The following is a 21,150-nucleotide window of genomic DNA, read 5'->3' on the forward strand; positions in this document are numbered from 1 at the left end:
TGTGAATACAGACCTTACCTCTATGTATAATGACCCAACGATACTGTCATGGATTGAACTGTGTCCCCTAAAAATATCTGTCAACTTGGCTAGGTCATGATTCCCTTGTATGGTTGTATGACCGTCTACCATTTTATCTTTTGATGTGATTTCCCTACGTGTTGTAAATCCCATCACTATGATGTAATAAGATGGATTAGCGGCAGTTATACTGATGAGGTCTAAAAGATTAGATAGTGTCTTAAGCCAATCTCTTTTGAGATATAAAAGTCGGGGACCTCATACCACCAAGAATGCAGTGCCGGGAGCAGAGTGCGTCCTTTGGACCTAAGGTTCCTGCACTGAGATGCTCCCAGACCGAGGAAAGATTGATGACGAGGACTTCCTCCAGAGCTAATAGGGAGAGAGAAAAGGGAGAGAGAAAGCCTTCCCCTTGAGCCACCACCCTGAATTCGGACTTGTAGCCTACTAGACTGTGAGAGAATAAACTTCTCTTTGTTAAAGCCATCCACTTCCGGTACTTCTGTTATAGCAGCACGAGATGACTCAGACAGGTATCAAAGCAAATCTTAGTACTTTCTTCATGTTTTCTGAATGACTGGCTATATCATGAGACTAAAGCAGGGAAACACCTTCTTAAGTGGCTTGACTACATAGTCCCACGTATGCGGTTACAGCACAGCAATAAATCAGCTAAGTTAAGGATAACGGCTTGACTGGAAACATCTTTTTGTGAATACAGACCTTACCTTTTCCCAATTCCAGCCGCCTGTTCTTCAATGAACACAATTTGAGAAAGAGGAATGGCCATGCAGCATTCCTAAGAAGAAATGAACAGAAAACAAGACTCATAAGACTTGTCGGAAATCCTCGTTTTGTAGCATTTAATAGAGTATCATTTACCTATAAGATACTCAATAATGAAAACAATTTAAAAATGTTATTTTATTCCTTAAATGAACTTAAGAAAAATTAAATAAAAACAATAGTGCAATGGCATTTTGCTCTGTGGAAGAACATTGAAGTTAAGTTTAAACATAGCTGTAACTACCTTTGTTTTTATAGTAGGTACTTTTTTAAAAAAAATTTATTGCGGCAAAATATATATTTAAAAAATTGCTGTTTTAAAGTGTACAATTCAGTGACATTAACTACATTCACCATGTCGTGCCACCATCACTACCACTCATTTCCAAAAGGTTTCAGCAACAACTCCCACTTCCCTCCCCCGCTGCCCAAGGCCCTGGTAATCACAACTTTCATCTCTATGCATTTGTCTATTCTAGATATTTCATACATTGTTTGTCCTTTTGTGTCTGACTTATTTCACTTAGTGTAATGTTTTCAAGGTTCATCCCTGTTCTAGCATATATCAGAACTTCATTTTTCTTTATGGCCGGGTAACATTCCATTGTATGCATGTACCATATTTTGTTTGTCCTTCACCTGTTGATGGACAATTGGGTTGTTCCCACCTTTTGGTTATTGTGAATAGTGCTACAACAAACACTGGTGTGCAAGTATCTGTTTGACTCCCTGCTTTCAACTCTTTTGGGAATACACCTAGGAGTGGAATTGCTGGGTCATATGATAGTTCTATATTTAACTTTTTAAGGAACCACCAAACTGTTTATCACAGCATGGCAGCTGCACCATTTTACATCCCCACCAACAAAGCACAAGGATTCCAATTTTTCCCCATTCTCGCCAAGACTTGCTATTTTCCGTTTTTCTGATAATAGCCATCCTAGTGGGTATGAGAAGCACTGGTGGTGCAGTGGCTAAGAGGTTGGCTGCTAACCAAAAGGTCAGCGGTTCAAATCCATCAGCCACTCCTTGGAAGCCCTATGGGACAGTTCTACTCTGTCTTGTTGGGTCGCTATGAGTCAGAATCGACTCAACGGGAACAGTTTTTTTTTGTTTTGTTTTGGTTAGAGGGTATGTTGGTCCTTTTTTGTTTGTTTGTTTAGAGGATATGAATAGTGGGTACATCTTTCAAAAATAATATTTATATGAAAACATTTTCACATAATAATCACTTAGAAAACAAAAATTCAAACAGATAATCTGAACAATTTTAAGGAGTGTGTTATATGGGTGATTTTCTTCTTTATAATTTTCTATATTTCACCTCCAAACACATACAATTTTTAACAAAAAATACTGACATACCTTCCCTTTATAAGTATATCTAATTTTTTATAATATTATATATTACTGACATATAACAGGTCTAAGGATTTGTCCAAATTGGCCTCTTTATATGATATTCAAAAAATTATATTAAGACTAATTACTTTATAAACATATAGTTTAAGGACAACACCTTACCATAAAAAGATTGCTTTACAGAATGTATATTTCTTTTTAAAGAAGTAAACAGCATTAGAAGTCTAGTGCACGCATTCTAGGTATAGAAAACTGTCCCCAAGAGGGCAAAATTTGGCTCTTGAGTAACAAAAAAAGTCTTAGTGCAATGGTTAGAGGCCTTTGAACGGGCCACAATAGACTAGTTTACCTGTGGTATTAAAATTTCATGGGGCAGGAGGGCATGTGTAGGAAAAAAACATAGACAAGATAGCTTATCTTACTGGAAAGGCTGAAATTGAGATATATCTACATACTTTCAAATTAAAGCTCTTTGGAATAGAGGTATCAACTCTACATAGACATAACCTGCTCTCCTTTCCTGGAATTAAAAAGCAAGGGGGTTTTCCCCTTGCTGAGTGACCTAGAGGCAGTTTTTCTCAACATCTAGGTAAAAGCATGCATTTCATGGCAGAACTATCCACCTGATTCTCACCAACAACCTGGGAGAACAAACTGTTCTGAGGACATAAGCCTTTTTTAGGGACCTTTCACAACTAATGAGAGGTTCTTACAGAAGGAATAATCAGGGATGGAGCAGGATTTCAGTGGTGATTACAAAAAAGGAATCACCATGATCTCCCATCTAGTAACTATATAGGCTTCTCTAGAGCCGAATAAGGGACAACACTCTAACTCTTCCAACTCCATTCGGAGGGCTCATATGACAACACCCGAACTCCCCACCTGCACTCCATCCAGACAGTCCATGTGACAACACCCTAACTCTCCGCCTGTACTCAATCCAGAGAGTTCATGTGACAATATCCTAACTCCCCACTTGCACTCCATCCAGACAGTCCACGTGAACAACACCCTAGCTCCCCACCTGCGCTCCATCAGGAGAGCTTGTGACAACACCCTAACTCCCCACCCGTACTCCATCCTGAGAGCTCATGTGACAACACCCTAACTTCCCACCTGCACTCCATCCAGACAGCCCATGTGACAACACCTAGCTCTCCATCTGCACTCCATCCAGATAGCCTATGGGACAACACCCTAGCTCCCCACCTACACTCCATCCTCAGAGCTCATATGACAACACCTTAGCTCCCCACCTGCACTTCATCCAGACATCCCATGTGACAACATCCTAACTCCCCAACTGTACTCCATCCTCAGAGCTCATGTGACAACACCCTAGCTCCCCACCTGCACTCCATCCAGACATCCCATGTGACAACACCCTAGCTCCCCACCTGTATTCCATCAGCAGAGCTCATGTGACAGCACCCTAGCTCCCCACTTGTGCTCTATCCAGAGAGCCCACGTGACAACACCCTAACTCCCTACCTGCACTCCATCCAGGGAGCTCATTTAGGGTACACTCTTTTGACATTCTGAAAATGAAAATTTATTGCACCCATTTACACTTTTGCCAAAAAGGAAAAGAAAACCCTTAGTGATTCTAAACCTAGGACAGATGCAGAAAACTGGCTTACATGATTTTTCTGATCTCTCCAAATCAGTCGGTGTGTACTAAGAAGGAGGGTCCCGGCATCAAATTTTATCTAGAAAGATAAGATTATCACAGATATTAATAACATGTCCAGACGTTCTTGTGACTTATACAAGTTACTCATATAAACATTTTAGAATTATGTTTATCACAAATTTAAGAGAAGCAATGCTATACGCTTCATGAGTTATATATATGTATATGCATACATACATATATACACACACACACATATATATACATACAGCTTTGATAGAATTAGGTACAAATTGTAAACAAATTAGATGTGTAACAGGGCAGTGGTTAAACAAGTTATGATACATCCATAACAGGGAATCCATGCAGAAGTAAAAACGAACGATGAAGTAGAGCTATATGGACTATCACGGAATTCTAAGATAGAGTTAATGAGAAAAAAAAGCAATCTGTGGCATATCACATGTAATATAATCATATATCTATTCCCCAAAAATATGTGTGATATATACATCTACACACACATATAGTGTATTTTCATGCAAATAATGCACATATTATACATTTTTTGCCACCACACCCCCACCCCCACATGTTATTTACCTAAGGAGCTATGCCAATTTTTTTTTTTTTTACATGTTGCTGACTTCTATTTCTGATCACATGGTGTCTTAGTCATCTAGTGCTGCTGTAACAGAAATACCACAAGTGGATGGCTTTAACAAAGAGCAATTTATTTCCTCACAGTAAAGTAGGCTACAAGTCCAAATCCAGAGTGTCAGTTCCAGGGGAAGGCTTTTTCTCTCTGTCAGCCTTCTCGTCAATCTTCCCCTGGACTAGGAGCTTCTCCGCACAGGAACCCCAGGTCCAGAGGACATGCTCTGCTCCCATCATTGCTTTCTTAGTAGTACGAGTTCCCCCCTCTCTGCTAGCTTCCCTTTCATCTCTTGCAAAATAAAAAATAGTACAGGCCACACCCCAGGGAAAGTCCCTTTACATTGGATCAGGGATGTGACCTGGTAAGGGTGTTACAATCCCACCCCAATCCTCTATAACATAAAATTACAATCACAAAATGAAGGACAACCACACAATACTGGGAATCATGGCCCAGCCAAACTGATACACACATTTTTGGGGGAACATAATTCAATCCATGACACACGGAAACTTCACTTAAGGTAGGTATTGATTTTATATTATTTGAAATTTAAGCCAAAATTATTTACCAATAGATCGTAAGTGATATACAAAATTTAACTTTTATAATTTTCTAATAAAATATCACCATCATTCTCATGAATGGACCAGTAGAAACACCATGTTGAAACCAAAGAGTATGAATGCACGAAGAACTACAGAAGTAACATTTTCAGACTATTTTTATACACACAAACAAAAGATGAAAGAAAATGAACAGAATGAGATCCATATGGGGCAGTTCTACTCTATCCTACAGGGTCATGATGAGTCAGAACTGACTAGACGACACTGGGTTTGGTTTTTATTTTTGTGGGGGGTAATATGTGAGGAAACCTGCTATGGCTGCAACCCAAAGGGTCGGCGGTTCAAATCCTCCAGGCGCTCCTTGGAAACTCTATGGGGCAGTTCTACCCTGTCCTGTAGGGTCGCTATGAGTCGGAATCGACTCGAGGGCACTGGGTTTTTGTTTTTAATATGTGAGGATGAGTGAATGAAGTCAAAATGTGTTGTCACATGAGCTCTCCTGATGGAGTGTGGATGGGGAATTAGGGCGTTGTCACATGAGCTCTCTTGGATGAAGTGCAGGTGGAGAGTTAGGGTATTGTCACATGATCTCTCTGGATGGAACGCAGATGGGGAGTTAGAGTGTTGTCACATGAGCTCTCTGGATGGAGTGTGGATGGAGGTGTTAGGGTGTTGTCACATGACCTCGCTGGAGGGCTCCACAGACATCGAATGCCTTTCACCTCTGCCTAGACCTGTGTGGGCCCATTCTACAGCATAGGTCCTCATTAGCATAGTATAGCAGGGTATATACCTGAAGCCTATTCTCAACTGCAACAGCTAAAGGGGAGTGACAGGTTTGTAACATTTGCCACCGCCCTATCCATTAAGCAGCGTCCTCACCCACCCACACCAGTGGCCTGAGGGTTGGCAGCTTCACCCACCACAACTAGCCACCTATGACAGGGATCTGAGAATAAGCAGTGTCTCCCAGTCCTTACAGCCAATAGCACTGGATGCCCAAAGTCTGGCTGCAAAACCCATCCACCTACGTGGCACTCAGGGGCAGCCATCAGCCCCCACCTTCTTTAGCACATTAACCCCCTACTACAGCCAGATACCTGTGCCTGCTCCAATCACCCCTATGTAGCCCTGCCCATCTAGGACAGCAGGTGACAGCCTGCACCACACACTCGGTGACCAACAACCTGGACACCTGAGTTGAACTGACACAAGTAAATGGACTCCTGGGCTCATACCTAGTAGCAGCTCTAACCACCTGGTGACAGTACGTGCGAGCTTCAAAGCCGCCAATAATCAAAGTAGCTCATGTGCCCAGCCTATTTGGGCATATCAGAACAAAACAACAAGCTAGGACACAGTTAGCAAACATCCAATAAATAAATAACTTATTGATGGCTCAGAGACAACAGTGAATGTCAAATCACATAAAGAGGCAGACCAGGATGGCTCCAGCAAGTGACCAAAACAAAGAACCAGGAAACCTCCCAAAAGAAGAGAAGGTCCTGGGATTACCAGAGGTAGACAGCAAAAGATTAATATACAGAGCTCTTCAAGATCAGGAAAGAGATCAGGCAAAAAGCAGACCAAGCAAAGGAAGACAAAGACAAAGCAATAGAGGAATACAGGAAGGTTGTTTAAGAGCAGGAAACACTGGTGGCCTAGTGGTTAAGAGCTACAGGTGCTAACTAAAAGGTTGGCAGTTCTAATCCACCCAGCGCTCCATGGAAACCCTATGGGAGCAATTCTACTCTGTCCTATAGGTCTCTATGAGTCAGAATCGACTCAATAACAATGGGTGTACAGGAGCAAAATGACAAATTTAACAGGCTGCTAGAATCCACAGAGACAGTAAATAGCAAATACAAAAGATTAACAATAAACTTCAGAATTACACAACTCAGTAGAAAGCCATAGCAGAAGAATTGAGGCTATGGAAGTCAGAATTAGTGAGACTGAAGATAAAGCTCTTGACCCCAATTTATTTGAGGAAAAATCAGACAAAGAATTAAAAAAAATTAAGAAACCCTAAGAATTCTGTGGGACTCTATCAAGAGAAATAACTTACAAGTGCTTGGAGTACCAGAATGGGGGGTGGGGTGTGTGGAGAGGAAACGACAGAAAATATAGAAACAATTGTTGGTGATTTGTTGGCAGAAAACATTCCTGAAATCATGAAAGATGAGAAGATACCTATTCAAGAAGCTCATCAAACCTACACAGAGTCGATCCCAAAAGAAAGTCACCAGGACATATTATCATCAAACTTGCCAAAACCAAAGATAAAGAGAGAATTTTAAGAGCAGCTAGGGATAAACGAAAAGTCACCTACAAAGTACAGTCAGTAAGACCAAGCTATGACTACTCAGCAGAAACCATGCAGGCAAGAAGGCAATGGGATGACATACATAAAGCCTTTAAGAAAAAAAATTACCAACCAAGAATTATATACCCAGCAAAACTATCTCTCAAATATGAAGGCAAAATGAGGGCATTTCCAGATAAACATAACTTAAGGGAATTTGTAGAAACCAAACCAAAATTATAAGAAATACTAAAGAGTGTCCTCCAGTTAGAGAATCAATAATATCAGATAACAACCCAAGACTAGAACACAGGACAGAACAATCAGATATCAACCCAGATAGGGAAGTCACAAAAATAAGTCAAAGATAAAACACTGAAAATAGGGAAACAGAGATGTCAATATGTAAAAGATGACATTAAAACAAAAAGAGGAACTAAATACTGTAGTCATAAACTTTCACATGGAGAGGAAATTAAGGCGATATCAAGAAATAAAAGATTTAGTTTAAACTTAGAAAAATAGAGGTAGATTTTAAGGCAACTACAAACAAAACAAACCTGCACATCAAAATAAAAAAAGAAAAACAAAGACTCAGCAAATACAAATTCAACAACAGTGAAAAAGATGAAAATACATAAATAAAAACGACGCAGCACAGAAAATTAAGTGGAACAAAGAAACTGTCAATACCCCCCCCAAACATACATCAAAATGACAGCAGTAAACTCATACCTATCAATAATGACACTGAATGTAAATGGACTAAATGCACCAACAAAAAGGCAGAGTGGCAGAACGGATTAAAAAAATGATCTCTCTATATGCTGCCTACACGAGACACGCTTTAGACTCAAAGACACAAACACTCACTCAAAGAATGGAAAAAAAATATATCAAGCAAACAACAATGAAAAAAGAGCAGGAGTGGCAATATCTGACAAAATAGCCTTTAAAGCAAAATCTACCACAAAGGATAAGGAAGGGCACTATATAATGATTAAAGGGTCAATACACCAGGAGGACAAAACCACCATAAATATTTATGCACCCAACAACAGGGCTCCAAAATACATAAAACAAACTCTAACAGCATTGAAAAGAGAAATGGACAGCTCGACAATAATAGGAGACTTCAACACACCACTTTCAGTGAAGGACAGAACATTCAAAAAGAAGCTCAATAAAGATACTGAGACAGACTGGTTTAACTGTGCTGACAGAACAAAAGAGCTATTAAAAGATTACCATCTAGAAGTTGGGTAAACAGGAACCACGCCCTGTCAACAGGAGATAAGGTCAAAACAACCCATGAATTATCATCTCCTTCTTAGTGTTTTTCTTATTTTTTCTTAGTGTTTTTCTAGTCCCCTCCCCCTTTACAGGCTCCTGCATGCACGCAAGAATAAAACGCGACCGCTGTTTAACCTTCCTTAGCCCTCCGAAGATGGTGATGTACTGCCAAAGATCAGTGCACTTGTGCCATACCCCATAATAAATGATGCCAAGGGCTGCTGAGAGGACTCCATCTTGAATATCAGCAGGTTCCACCTTGGATTCCAGATGTGCATGCAACCTAATTAGCATGCACCGCCATTCTGAGAAGTACCTACCCCTTGAAAGAAGCCCACTAAATATTCATTACTGTCTCCACCAAACCCATATAAGCCCTAGCCTTGCTTCCCTTTTCGAGTCAGTCTTTTGGAGAGGCTTAGTCCCCCACTGACTCCTTTTGTTTGACTCAAGCAAAATAAACCCTGCTGAAGCTAAGTGTGTTCTTACTTGGGAAAAGACAAGCACCCTTTGTGTCAGACTGGCGATTGGTAACAAAATTTGGCAAGCCAGCCAGGAGACTAGTGGCTCAAATTAGCCCCCCATTAGGGGACGCAGACCAGAGGGACGGAGCCTCCAGAACGGACCTCTACTCAGAGACAAACAGCTGCCCAGACCTTTTTTTGTCTGGTGTCTCCTCGAAGCAGTAAGTTAGGGGGACTCTGCCCCTCAGTCCTCTTTACCCCTTCAGCAACTTTTATTATCCTTTTTCTGTGTACCTTGTCTCCCGTTTTTTACTCTCTTCTTTTTTCCTCTTTCCATCAAACAGGTCACGAGCCCCAGTGAAGGGGGGTTCGTGGAGAGCATTCCAGTCATTTGCCTTTCACAAAAGGAGAGTTGGCAACAAGGAGTGAGGCCTTGTTAGGGGCTCATCACCCCATATCCCAAGGGTGGGTCATGGACCTCAGACAGAGCCACAGAGAGCACCCACTGAGTGGGCCAGGAACCACACCAGAGGGTCACCGGAGCACTCCAGTAAGTTGAGGGGGGTCACAAGCCTCCGGTAGGAGGAGGCCGTGGAGAGTGCTCTGATGCAGGTCACGTACCCCAGCGGGAGGCCATGGAGAGTGCTCCGATAGTCTACTTCCTTGATTTTTTTCTTTCCTTTCATTTTAAACTATTCTCTCAGGAGGCCGTCTATTGGTCTCTCATGCTCCAGTTTTTTCTCTCTTCTTCTTTCCTCTTTCCACCAAATGGCTCGCAAGCCCCAACGAAGAGGGGTTCGTGGAGAGCGTTTCGGTCATTTGCCTTTTGTGAAAGGTGAGCTGGAGACAAGGAGTGAGTCCTTGTTAGGGGCTCATCACCCCATATCCCAAAGGTGGGTCACAGACCTCAGATAAAGCCATGGAAAGTGCCCACCAAGTGGGCCACAAACCGCACCAGAGGGTCACAGCGAGCACTCCGGTAAACTGAGTGGGTTACAAGCCTCTGATAGGAGGCCACGGAAAGCACCCCAGAACGGGTCATGCATCCCCATGGGGAGGCTTTGAAAGTGCTCTGATAGTCTACTACCTTGACTTTTTTTTTTTCTTTCCTCTCGTTTTTAAACTATTCTCTCAGGAGGCCCTTCTGTTGGTCTCTGGTGTCATCTAGTAGAAATCCTGGCCATCTGCCCAGTCAGTACGTTTTTGACTCTTCAGTACTTTTCTTTCTTGCGTCCTTACATATGGGGGCCTGAAGTTTGTGGTTGCTTTTGCAGGGTTTCGATTCTTAATTGTTACCCAGTTCAGTTCCATCATTGCATTTGTGACCGCAAGGAGGAACCCTTGGTCTTGGTGACTCTAGAGTTTGGGCAGGCATGTGAGTGTGTGGTGGCCATCGTTTTTGTCTGTCTGGATGTTGTCTGTCTCTGGTTGGTGCACCCTGGTTCTGGGGAGGGGATGCAGACATCTCTATCTGTTTAGATTGGGAGATTGAAGCCCCTCTGTCTGGTATTGGGGACAGGAGGTATCTGGAGGGTTGAAGTGCACATTCAGATATTCCTAATAATGTGTTAGACCTCACTAATATCATCCTCATTTCCCTTTCCCAAAATGCCACAATCAATCAGTTTAACCTCATAGACATAAACAAACACTCCACCCAACAACAGGCAAGTATACACTGTTTTCCTAGGCACATGGAATATTCTCCAGAATAGACCGCACATTAGGCCACAAAGCAAGCCTTAACAGAATCCAGAACATCGAAATATTACAAAGCATCTTTTCTGACCAAAAAGCCATAAAGTAGAAAACAATAACAGAAAAAGCAAGGAAAAAAAATCGAATAAATGGAAACTTGAACACCTTGCTCAACAACTACTGGGTTACAGAAGAAATTAAGGACGGAATAAAGAAATTCATAGAATCAAGTGAGAATGAAAACACATCCTACCAGAACCTTTGGGACACAGCGAGACAGTGCTCAGAGGTCAATTTATATCAATAAATGCACACATCCAAAAAGAAGAAAGGCCCAAAATCAAATCAGTCTTAACCCAGAACTAAAGCCATTCCCAAAGCCAACTCTTAGACAAAGATTAGACTGGACTATAAAACATAAAATAATACGAAGAGTGTGCTTCTCATTTCAAGTAAATACACAAGGCTAAATGGGCAGCTCCTGTCTGGAGGCGGGATAAGCAGCAGAAAGGGATAGGAGCTGGTGGAATGGACACAGGAAACCCGGGGTGGAAAAGGGGAGTGTGCTGTTAGGGATTGCAACTAAGGCCACAAAACAATATGTCTATAAATTTTTGTATGGGAAATTAACTTGAGCTGTATGCTTTCACCTAAAGCACAATAAATTAAAAAAAAAAAAAAAAAGAATATCCAATATTGCACTTCTATTGACCCAATAATTACACTTCTAGGGGTTTATCCTACAGATAAATTCACACGTGTGCAAGGTATACTGTGTGCCATCTAGCCGATTCCAACTCATAGTGAGAGTAGAGCTACCTCAGAGGGTTTTCTAGGCTGTTTTCTTTATGGAAGCAGATCTCCAGGTCTTTTCTCCTAAGGAGAAACTACCGACCTTTCAGTTAGTAGCCAAGTGTTGTAACCACTGCACCACCAGGGCTCCTGAAGATGATATATAAACTCCTTGCCATTGAGGCAATTCCAACTTAGAGCGACCCTAGAGGAGAGACTAGAACTGCGTCATAGAGTTTCCAAAGCTTGTAATCTTTCTCTTGCAGAGCACTTGATGGGTTCAAACCACAGACCTTGCCATTAGCAGCCAAGTGCTTAACCACTGCACCAGAACTCCTTAAGATGATATATAAAAATCCATTGCCATCAAGTTGATTCTGACTCATAGTGGCCCTATAGTACAGAGATGAACTGCCCCATTGGGTTTACAAGCAGCGGCTGGTGGATTCAAAGTGCCAACCTTTGGGCAGCAGCCAAACACTTAACCACTGCACCAACAGGGCTCACTATGTTATTCATTGCTATTTGTAAAAGCAAAAGATAGGAAACAATTTAAACGTCCATCAATAGGAATATGTACCTCCACACAATGGACTACTACACGTTCATTAAGAAGAATATACATACTGTACATTTATATATTTACTGTATTTGATAAAATCTAAGATGCCAGTGGCTGCAAGATGTATCCTAACTCAGAGTTGTTAAAAATGTAAAAAAAAAAAAAGTGCTTTCAGTTAAAATATGGAATTGTTAGTAGACCATTAAGTGGAAAAGGCATGGTTAAGAAGACTATGCGTAGTATATTACAAATGTGTATTTCAAAAAAGAAAACGCTATCTTTCACACAAATACCTATTGTATACATATACACGTTCTCTAGAATGGTAACACTGGTTGACTCTGAAAAGAACTGGTAACCAACAGACAGGGTGAGAGAGAAACTTTCAACTTTATACTCTTTGAGGTCAGTCTTTTGAACTTTGTATCCTGGGACTTGTATTACCTACTCAAAATATGCATTTAAAAAACTTTTTAAACTACAATACAATCACAAAGGTAAGTCTTTAGGTCTTTTGGTCCAAATCTTTAATCCTCATAATTTGTTATTATGCCCTGAAAATGACATAAGTCAGTTTTAGAAATGAAACCTAAGAAATTAATAAATCAAACCCTTTCATTTCTGTTAAAAACAAGAAATATACCGGAAGTTTCTCTTTAATTACTAAAAAGTAGGAATTTGCCATAAGGCAGGACTTGGCTACTCCTTTCTGGGAGTCTTTAGTTATTTCAAAAGTTACAAGGCTGGTCCGTGTGTAAGACTATCTCCTAACACAAACTCTAAGGAAAGCGCTGCAGTGAGTGTCCAGTTGACTACAAATAATAATTTCAGTTTCATATAGTATGGCTGCCTTAGTCATCTAGTGCTGCTATAACAGAAATACCACAAGTGGATGGCTTTAACAAAGAGAAATTTATTTCCTCACAGCAAAGTAGGCTAAAAGCCCAAATTTGAGGAGTCAGCTCCAGGGAAAGGCTTTCTCTCTCTGTCAGCTCTAGAAGAAGGTCCTTGTCCTCAATCTTCCCATGGCCAAGGAGCTTCTCAGGAGGAGCAGGGACCCTGGGTCCAAAGGACACACTCTGCTCCTGGTGCTGTTTTTTAGGTGGTATGAGGTCCCACTGTCTCTCTGCTAGCTTTTATCTTTTATATTTCAAGCGATTGCCTCAAGACACAATCCAGTCCTATAGGTTGAGTCCTGCCTCACTAACACAACTGCCACCCATTCTCCCTCATTAACATCATAGAGGCAGAATTTACAACATACAGGAAAATCACACAATACTGGGAATCATGGCCCAGCCCAATTGACACACACATTTTTGGGCGGACGGAATTCAATCCATGACAGTGGTTGAAAATGTGACGTTAAAAAAAAAAAAATTAGAACATATTATATACCATTAAAAAAAAAAAAACCCATTACTGCTAAGTCCAATCGGACTCACAGCAGCCCTGCAGGGCAAAGTGTAACTGCCCACAGGGTTCCCACGGCTGTAGATCTTTGTAGAAGGTGACGGCCACATCTTTCTTCCGCTGAGCAGCCAGTGGATTCGAACCAGTGCTGACCTTTCAGTTAGCAGCCCAGTGTTTGAATCACTGTGCCACCAGCGCTCCAGATTATATACCATACTCCAGTAAAAATAACCATATATTTAATTATGTATGCAGTTGACACTAAATATATTTCAAGATACTCACGATATTAATACAGAAAAAAGTAGATTTCAAAATAGCATACATAGCATGACTACACACACACATGCACAATAACATATGCACACGGAATACAAAAAAATAGTTGTTTATGGGTGGTAGTATTTCAAGTTTCTTCTTTCGGCTTAACTATACTTAAAAATTTTATTACTTATCTAGTAAAATAAAAAGTTAAATTTGATATAGACATATCTGAAGTGTATATAAATTATTTTTTGTTAAATCAAGCACACACAAACATTTTTCAAAAAAGACCCTGCGTAACAACCAACACACTTTTTTTACATACATTTTAAAAAGTGTTTTCTAAAAGTAAGCAACGAAGGAGCCCTAATGGTGCAATTGTTAAGCGCTTGGCTACTAATTGAAGAGTCGGCAGTTCAAACCCACCAGCTGCTCCATGGGAGAAAGGTGTGGCAGTCTGCTTCCATAAAGAGTTTCAGCCTTGGAAGCCCATGGGGCAGTTCTACTTCATCCTATAGGGTCGCTATGAGTTGGAATCGAGTCGACAAAAAAGGGCTTTTTGCTTTTTTAAGCTATGACTATATTACTAATGTTTTAATAATACAGATAATCAACCTTAGCGATAAAAGAGACCCGCTAAACCACCTAGTTTAAATACGCTATGTGAGAGATTATTCCACCAAAGTACTTCAACACTTCAGAGAAAAGACCTTACAAAGTTGCGCGTCTTCCTCAGAATCAGGAAGAACACACAGGTACTCCCCACACTTAGTGCAACCTGGCTTCAAATGTTTTTGCTAATCTTGTTTATGCAAAACAAAATCGTTGAGTTTAAGAAATTTTTAAAAATCTCTTTTTTTCCAATGAGTGAAGATTTCCCTTTTCTGAAAGCAAATATATTATTAACATGAGAGTACATGAGGTCACACTGGAGCACAATTGCTCTAAGAAATTGCATTTTATCTTACTGAAATCCGAGCATAAGGATGTGCATGTAAAACTCAAGCCAGGGTATGCTCCATTGCTATGTCAATTAACAAATGTAAAATGTTGCTGTTGTAAATGAAGAAATTGTGTAATCGTTCCCTTCAGGTATTCCAATGGATTATGATCTAAACTTGATAGACAAGTTTAGGCCCGTTTGCTTCCAACACTCAACACTGGAATCATTATAATTATTTAAAAGCTGATCTAATGCAAGCACTCACAGAATAAGTTCTTATCCTATTTTTGTTTAACATTTTTCTGGTTATAAAAGTAATATATGTGCATTATTGAAAACTCGGAAAGTATTTTTTAAAAAATCTTCAAAAGAAAATGAAGTCACTCATAATCACAGCAGCCAGTGTTAAGTGTTAACTCTAGCATTTTGGGATTATTTATATATAATTATTCATTCAGTCATTCTCTCTCTCTGCGCGTGCGTGCGCGGGCACGCGGAGGTCATTCCAGTAGTTATGTTCTATAAAGTCACCGTGAACACTGAATCAGTGAATACCGAGCCACTGTCCCTAGCGGAAATATAGGGTTAAGTTCCTGCAAGCTTCTGGTCACATTTTTGTCAATAATCAGTATGTAACCTTGTTTTATGTGTTTCTGTTAAAAAAAAACACCTTATTTAATACCTATTTCTCACAAATGATTAATAATATGCAGTATTTCTTGAAAATAACACACTAGCCAGGAATGGTTTAACAGTTTCCTGACCCTGAGTGTGACTGTAAATTTGTTACCATAAATTTCTTTGGCTTTCCCCCTCGATGGGATGCTGTCCACAACACTACTTTTATGTTCACTATGCTATTTTAGGGACCCTTGGTAGCACAGTGGTTAAGCGCTTGGCTGCTAACCAAAAGGTCCACGGTTCGAAACCACCAGCCACTTCGAGGGAGAAAGATGTGGCAGTCTGCTTCCATTAAGATTACAAACTTGGAAACCCTATAGGGCACTTCTACTCTATCCTATGGGGTCACCGTGAGTCGGAATCACTTGATGGCAGTGGGTTTGGTTTTGGATGCTGTTTTTATCAGTCATCATCTCAAGAGTCCACAAATTTAGGCACTTTTCCACCTCTTTATCATGTGCTCTAAAAGCTCTTCTAGCACTCCAGGGCAGGGAGGTCTCGTGTACAGGCTGGCAGATTTCCTTCTTTTTTTCTGGATGTACCATACTGTTGCTTAATTAACACTGAACTTACAGCCAACAGCCCTGTAACTCACGCCTGAAAGAAGCTCTTCTAATGCATATTTTCTCCATATGGCACATCACAGCCTTCTTGGCTTAGGGACACGAGACAGCACGCCAGCACTACGCTTGGGGGCCATTTTAAACAACGAAATAACCAACAAAAACCACAAAAATGCAGAAAGTGTGGCATGAAATAGACCGTGAAAAGCACACTCGTTCACAGTATGAGTGCCGAAGCAAGAAGGCAGAGCATCACCTTGTTCCACCTCAGCTGAGAGCTCAAGCATCAGGCAACTCAAATTTTCTGTTGTTCTGCACGTCTGCAAATGACCAAGACAGTGCTGCAGGTGTTGATCTGGGGGTCACAAATAAATTTTAACAAGTAAGCAAATTTGCAAATAGGGACACCCCAAATAAGGACTGATTATATACATACGTATGTATATATATATATAAATATATATGTGTATATATATATATACACGTATGTATATACGTATATACATATATACATACATATAGTGTCTGTTTTAAACAAAATAAAAACCAGTTGCCATCAAGTCGATTTGACTCACAATGACCCCATGTGTGACAGAGTAGAACTGTGCTCTGGGGGATTTCCGGTGGCTGATTTTTGAGAAGCAGGTCATTAGGCCTTTCTTCCAAGAACCTCTGGGTAGATTCAAATCGCCAACCTTTTCCTTAGCAGCTGGGCAACTTAACTGCTTATACCACCCAGGGACCCCAGAGGACTACTACTATTCTGCTTCTTAACAGCCCATGATTAGCAATTGGTCATGCTAATGTAGGCATATCATAATTTAATTAGTCAACCCCAATTGTGGACATTCAGACAGGTCCTAATTCTTCCCTATTGGAAATAATGTTGAGATGGGCATCCTTGTACATAATATTTTTATGCATTTCAGATTATTTCCCAAAGGTAAATTCGTAAAAATGAAATAGCTGGCTGAAAGAGAGTGTTTTCTAAATTTTTTGGTATGTGCTTCAAACTTACTATTTCACACCACGACTAGCATTCTTACATTATTTTTTAAACTAGCTGAGGCCATAGGAGCTCCTGGGAACTGAAACAAAGGACCTGTCTACACTGCTTATGAAAACAACTCACTATACAGTCATAACGGGCACATGAAAACCATGCCTGTGTAAACAAGCAAACACATTTACTCACAGCTCCACCAATTACTGGTTGTGTGACCTTGCAAAAGTCACAATTTTCTCAAGGATAAACTAAGGGTCTCAGTTTCCTCACCTCTGGGAGGATGGGCTCTATTAAACATTTTGTAGAACCTGGCACTGGTGACTGCTATATTTTGAAATGATGCTGCATAGTGAACAAGGCACAGAATTTGGGAGTCCAGTCAAAAGAGATTTAAATTCTGTCTCCCATGATAACTAACTGTGAATCTTACACAAGTCACTTTATCTCTGAGCATGATTTTTCTCACTCAGTAAACTACCACCTCATACCGCTGAGGTTGTATGTAAAACTTATGGCTTTACAAACCAAGAAAACCAAACCAGCTGCCATGGAGTCGACTCCGGCTCATGGCAACCCCATGTGTGTCAGAGTAGAACTGTGCTCCATAGGGCTTTCAATAGCTGACTTGTTAGAAGTAGATCCCCAGCCTTTCTTCCGAGGAGCCTCTGGGTTGATTTGAACTTCCAATCTTTCAATTAGTAGCTGAGTACTTAACTATTTGCACCACCCAGGGATTCCTCCTGGCACATACTGCTAAACCCAAACCAAACCCATTGTTGCAGTCTACCCTGACTCATAGCAACCCTACAGGACAGAGTAGAACTGCCCTATAGGGTTTCCAAGGCTACAATCTTTACGGAAGCAGACTGCCACATCTTTCTCCCATGGGGCCACTGGTGGATTTGAGCCACCAACCTTTCGGTGATCAGGCAAGCACTTAACCACTGTGCCACCAGGGCTCCTTTGACATACTGTAAAAAACTGTAGGTGCTGTAAATTCAGTCAAAAACAAAAATATGTTTCACACCACAGTGAGTCATAAGATACAAGGATGAGTAACACACTTTGTGCCCTCCAGGAGTGTCCAACTGGTCTAGAAGACAGCCATGTACACTCCTGCCCAGGAAATGGGCTGGGATGCAAAGTTACAAAGAAGGCTAAGCAGCCTGGCCTGCAGCCCCTAGGCCAAGAGAGCCAGTGAAAGATTCTGAATGAGATTCGGAGGCTAAAGTGCAACTCTGAGAGTCTTCAGCACCACATGAGGTCTGGGAGCCCTGCAGCAGGTGAGGAAGCCAGGACCCGGCGCTTTCCCCCAGGAATCAGTCTGGCTCTCAGTCATATTAGGGACCAAACAGCTCACTAACTGTTTAAGTAGGTCCAGACCTGGGCCACCATAATTAAATGCCCTTTACAATTTCAAGATTCTCTCCCACCCCAGTTTTTAGGAGTTAAGAATTCCTGACCAGATCAAAGGGTCTCAAACTAAGTTTGCCCCAGGACTTTCTTCTAAAACCTCCGACACTATACCTGCTTCTCTGCTAAAGCAAACAGCAAAAATTTTAAAGGAACAACTAGGATTTGCTGGCTCAGCGATGTTTTATTGTATACATGTACTAACAGTTGTGATTTTATATTGTTTTAAACATATCACAGTTACAGTGCCTGGTGGCAAACGTGTTCCTAACTTGTATATTGTGTGGTGCTCTGAAAAGCTGGTTTCCAGCTTCTCCTGCAGGGAGTGGCTTTGGAGGAGTCTTTGAAGGCCAATCTATCATTGTTAGCGCTCAGCTCTTCTTAGCGTGGAGGCATAATCAAACCACCCAGGGAGGAAACTAAGCTTCCATTTAAAACCATCCCAAAGGTATAAATGGTTGGGGGGAAAAATTAGCTTGTCACTCCAACCAAAAAAAGGTGCAAAACCCAATTTGAGATTAAGGTAATAAAAGGGTTGCAACAGCATGCAGGAGAGACCCAGGTTCAATTCCCAGCTTATGCACTTCAAGCACTGCCACCACTTGTCAGTGGAGGCTTGTGCGTTGCTAAGATGCTGAACAGGTTTCAGAAGCACTTCCAGACTAAGAAGACTAGGAAGAAAGGCCTGGTGAGTTAGTTCCAGTAATCAGGAAATGAAAACCCTATGGATCACAACAGTCAGATCCCACTGTATATGAATCAGGACCCTCTTGAAGGCAGCTTAACAATAATAAGTCCAAGCAAATTATTTAAGGGAACAACTCTGACTCAATAATGTCAGCACTCAAAAAAAAAAAAGTTGCTAAGAAGTCAACCCTGACTTTGGGCAACTTGTGTGCCACAGTAAGTGCCCTAGGGGAGTCAGAAGACTGGCCACCCACTTCAGCTGTGCCCCTTGATAGCTGTGTAACCCCCACCTCCATTACATAGGAGGAAGGAAGCCTAAAGCATCAACCAGAAGAAGCTATGAGTAAAGAAACATATACAAAATGGAGATGTTTCATTAACAAAGTTGCAAGGAATGAGAGGTTGCAAGTGAAAACTTTTAAAAGTGTCAGCTCTAAGTTTAAATAATTTCTCAAATTCCAATTTTATACATTTCATCTAGAACAAGATATTTTGTACTTTCACTCAAGTATTCACAAAATGTTTACAGTACTTACAGTTACTATTTCTCCTCTGAATTTGCAAACGCACCTCCGAAGGCTTATTTCTGTGGAAAACCAGGACTACTACACCACTTTACAAAACAAACGCTCAAAACTCCCTTCTAAAATAATTAAAAAATCAAAAAAACCAAGAGCCTGTAGCAAAGGCATTCAACGGGGAAAGACACTGATACCTTTTATGAAACCCTTTCAAAGAAATTTCTCACCCTCTTCCTTCCCCAGGTCAGGTTTTGTAACCCATGCGGACTCCCGTAACGGCCAACCTAAAGCTGGGCAGCTTACAGGCACAGCACTCTCCTAGCAAAAAGGCAGCACTGGCCGGTCCCAGTTATTTTTTATTTATCAGTGTAATTAAAACCCGGCGCGGTGGAGTCGATCCCGACTCACAGGTACCCTATAGGACAAAGAACTGCCCCACAGGGTTTCCAGGGAGCGGCTGCTGGATTCGAACTGCCGACCCTTTGGTCAGCAGCCGAGCTCTTTAACCTCCCTGAAATAATGCCAAAGAAATCTGTCGTCACCATTACTACTCCATGCATGAAAACAATGCGATATTCTCACCAGCATACACAAGCTGTGGAGTCACAAGTACCATCTCAGCGAGGCGGGGGTGGAGGGGGAGCCAGCACGCCCCGCGCTTCCTGGGAACGCTTCCAAAGTCGGAGACGGCACCGTGGGCCCCGCCCGCGCGCTCCAGGCCGCGGGGCGCGGACGCCGGGAGCCAGCGGGATGCGAACCGGCGGCGCGGCGGCCGCTCTCCTGGCCCCGCACCGAGGCGCCAGGGCTGCGGGAGGCCAGCCGGCGGACTGCGCGCCTCCGCGGCCGGGCCAGAGAGCCAGACCGGGGCCGCAGGGCCGGGCGGACGGAAGGCCGGCCCGGCGGGGACGCGCGTCCGCCGGGGAGCCCGCTTCCGCCAGGCTCTCAGGAGGCCGACCGCGGGTAGGCGACCGCCTTACCTTCTCCTCGCCGTCGTAGATGCGCACCCCGCGCTGCTGGATCACCAGGGTCTCGTTGATCTCCAGGAGGCCGCTGGTCCACAGGAACCGGTCCATGGCCGCTAGGCGGGCTCCACCGCTCACCAGTGCCGGCGCTCCCAAGCCGAGAGCCGAGCGCCAGGCAGCCTGCGGCGCCCCCTGGCGGCGGGCGGCCGTGCAGAGGCGGCAGCGTGGGGGGCGCTGGGAGCGGCCTGGCCGGGGGCGCTGTGGAGAGGACTTGGAGACGTGCTTGGAGCGCCCCCTGGCCGCCTGTCTGCCAACGGCCTTCTCGACCTGCACGTCAACCCCGTTCTTTGTCCAACTGGGTCACAAACCGAGACCATAAAAATGACTTTGAGGAAGCCCACACCACAGCTTGGACTTCCTTGTTATTCGTAATCCCTGCCTATATGGCAGCTTTCTTGTCACTGCCCAGCATATTGTCGTGCTCATTCAAGGCCGTAAATACTTTTTTTCTCAAACTCACACTTAGGGCATGAACAAGCGCCTTTAAGTAT

General features: G+C 42.3%; 1 protein-coding gene across 1 annotated transcript in view; it reads right to left on the reverse strand.

Annotated features, from left to right (window-relative positions):
- Positions 1 to 20,779, reverse strand: part of VPS36 (vacuolar protein sorting 36 homolog) — a 50,896-nt gene extending 30,117 nt beyond the window's left edge. Inside the window, exons 1-3 of the mRNA XM_049853336.1 lie at positions 20,615 to 20,779; positions 3,813 to 3,881; positions 750 to 820 (exon numbers count right to left, since the gene is read on the reverse strand). Of these exons, the coding sequence (XP_049709293.1) occupies positions 750 to 820; positions 3,813 to 3,881; positions 20,615 to 20,710 (236 nt within the window). The 5' untranslated portion in view covers positions 20,711 to 20,779. The remainder of the gene's footprint in view (positions 1 to 749; positions 821 to 3,812; positions 3,882 to 20,614) is intronic.
- Positions 20,780 to 21,150: the final 371 nt, after the last annotated feature.

Source organism: Elephas maximus, chromosome 14 (genome assembly GCF_024166365.1).
Source record: "Elephas maximus indicus isolate mEleMax1 chromosome 14, mEleMax1 primary haplotype, whole genome shotgun sequence".
Lineage (NCBI taxonomy): Eukaryota > Metazoa > Chordata > Mammalia > Proboscidea > Elephantidae > Elephas > Elephas maximus.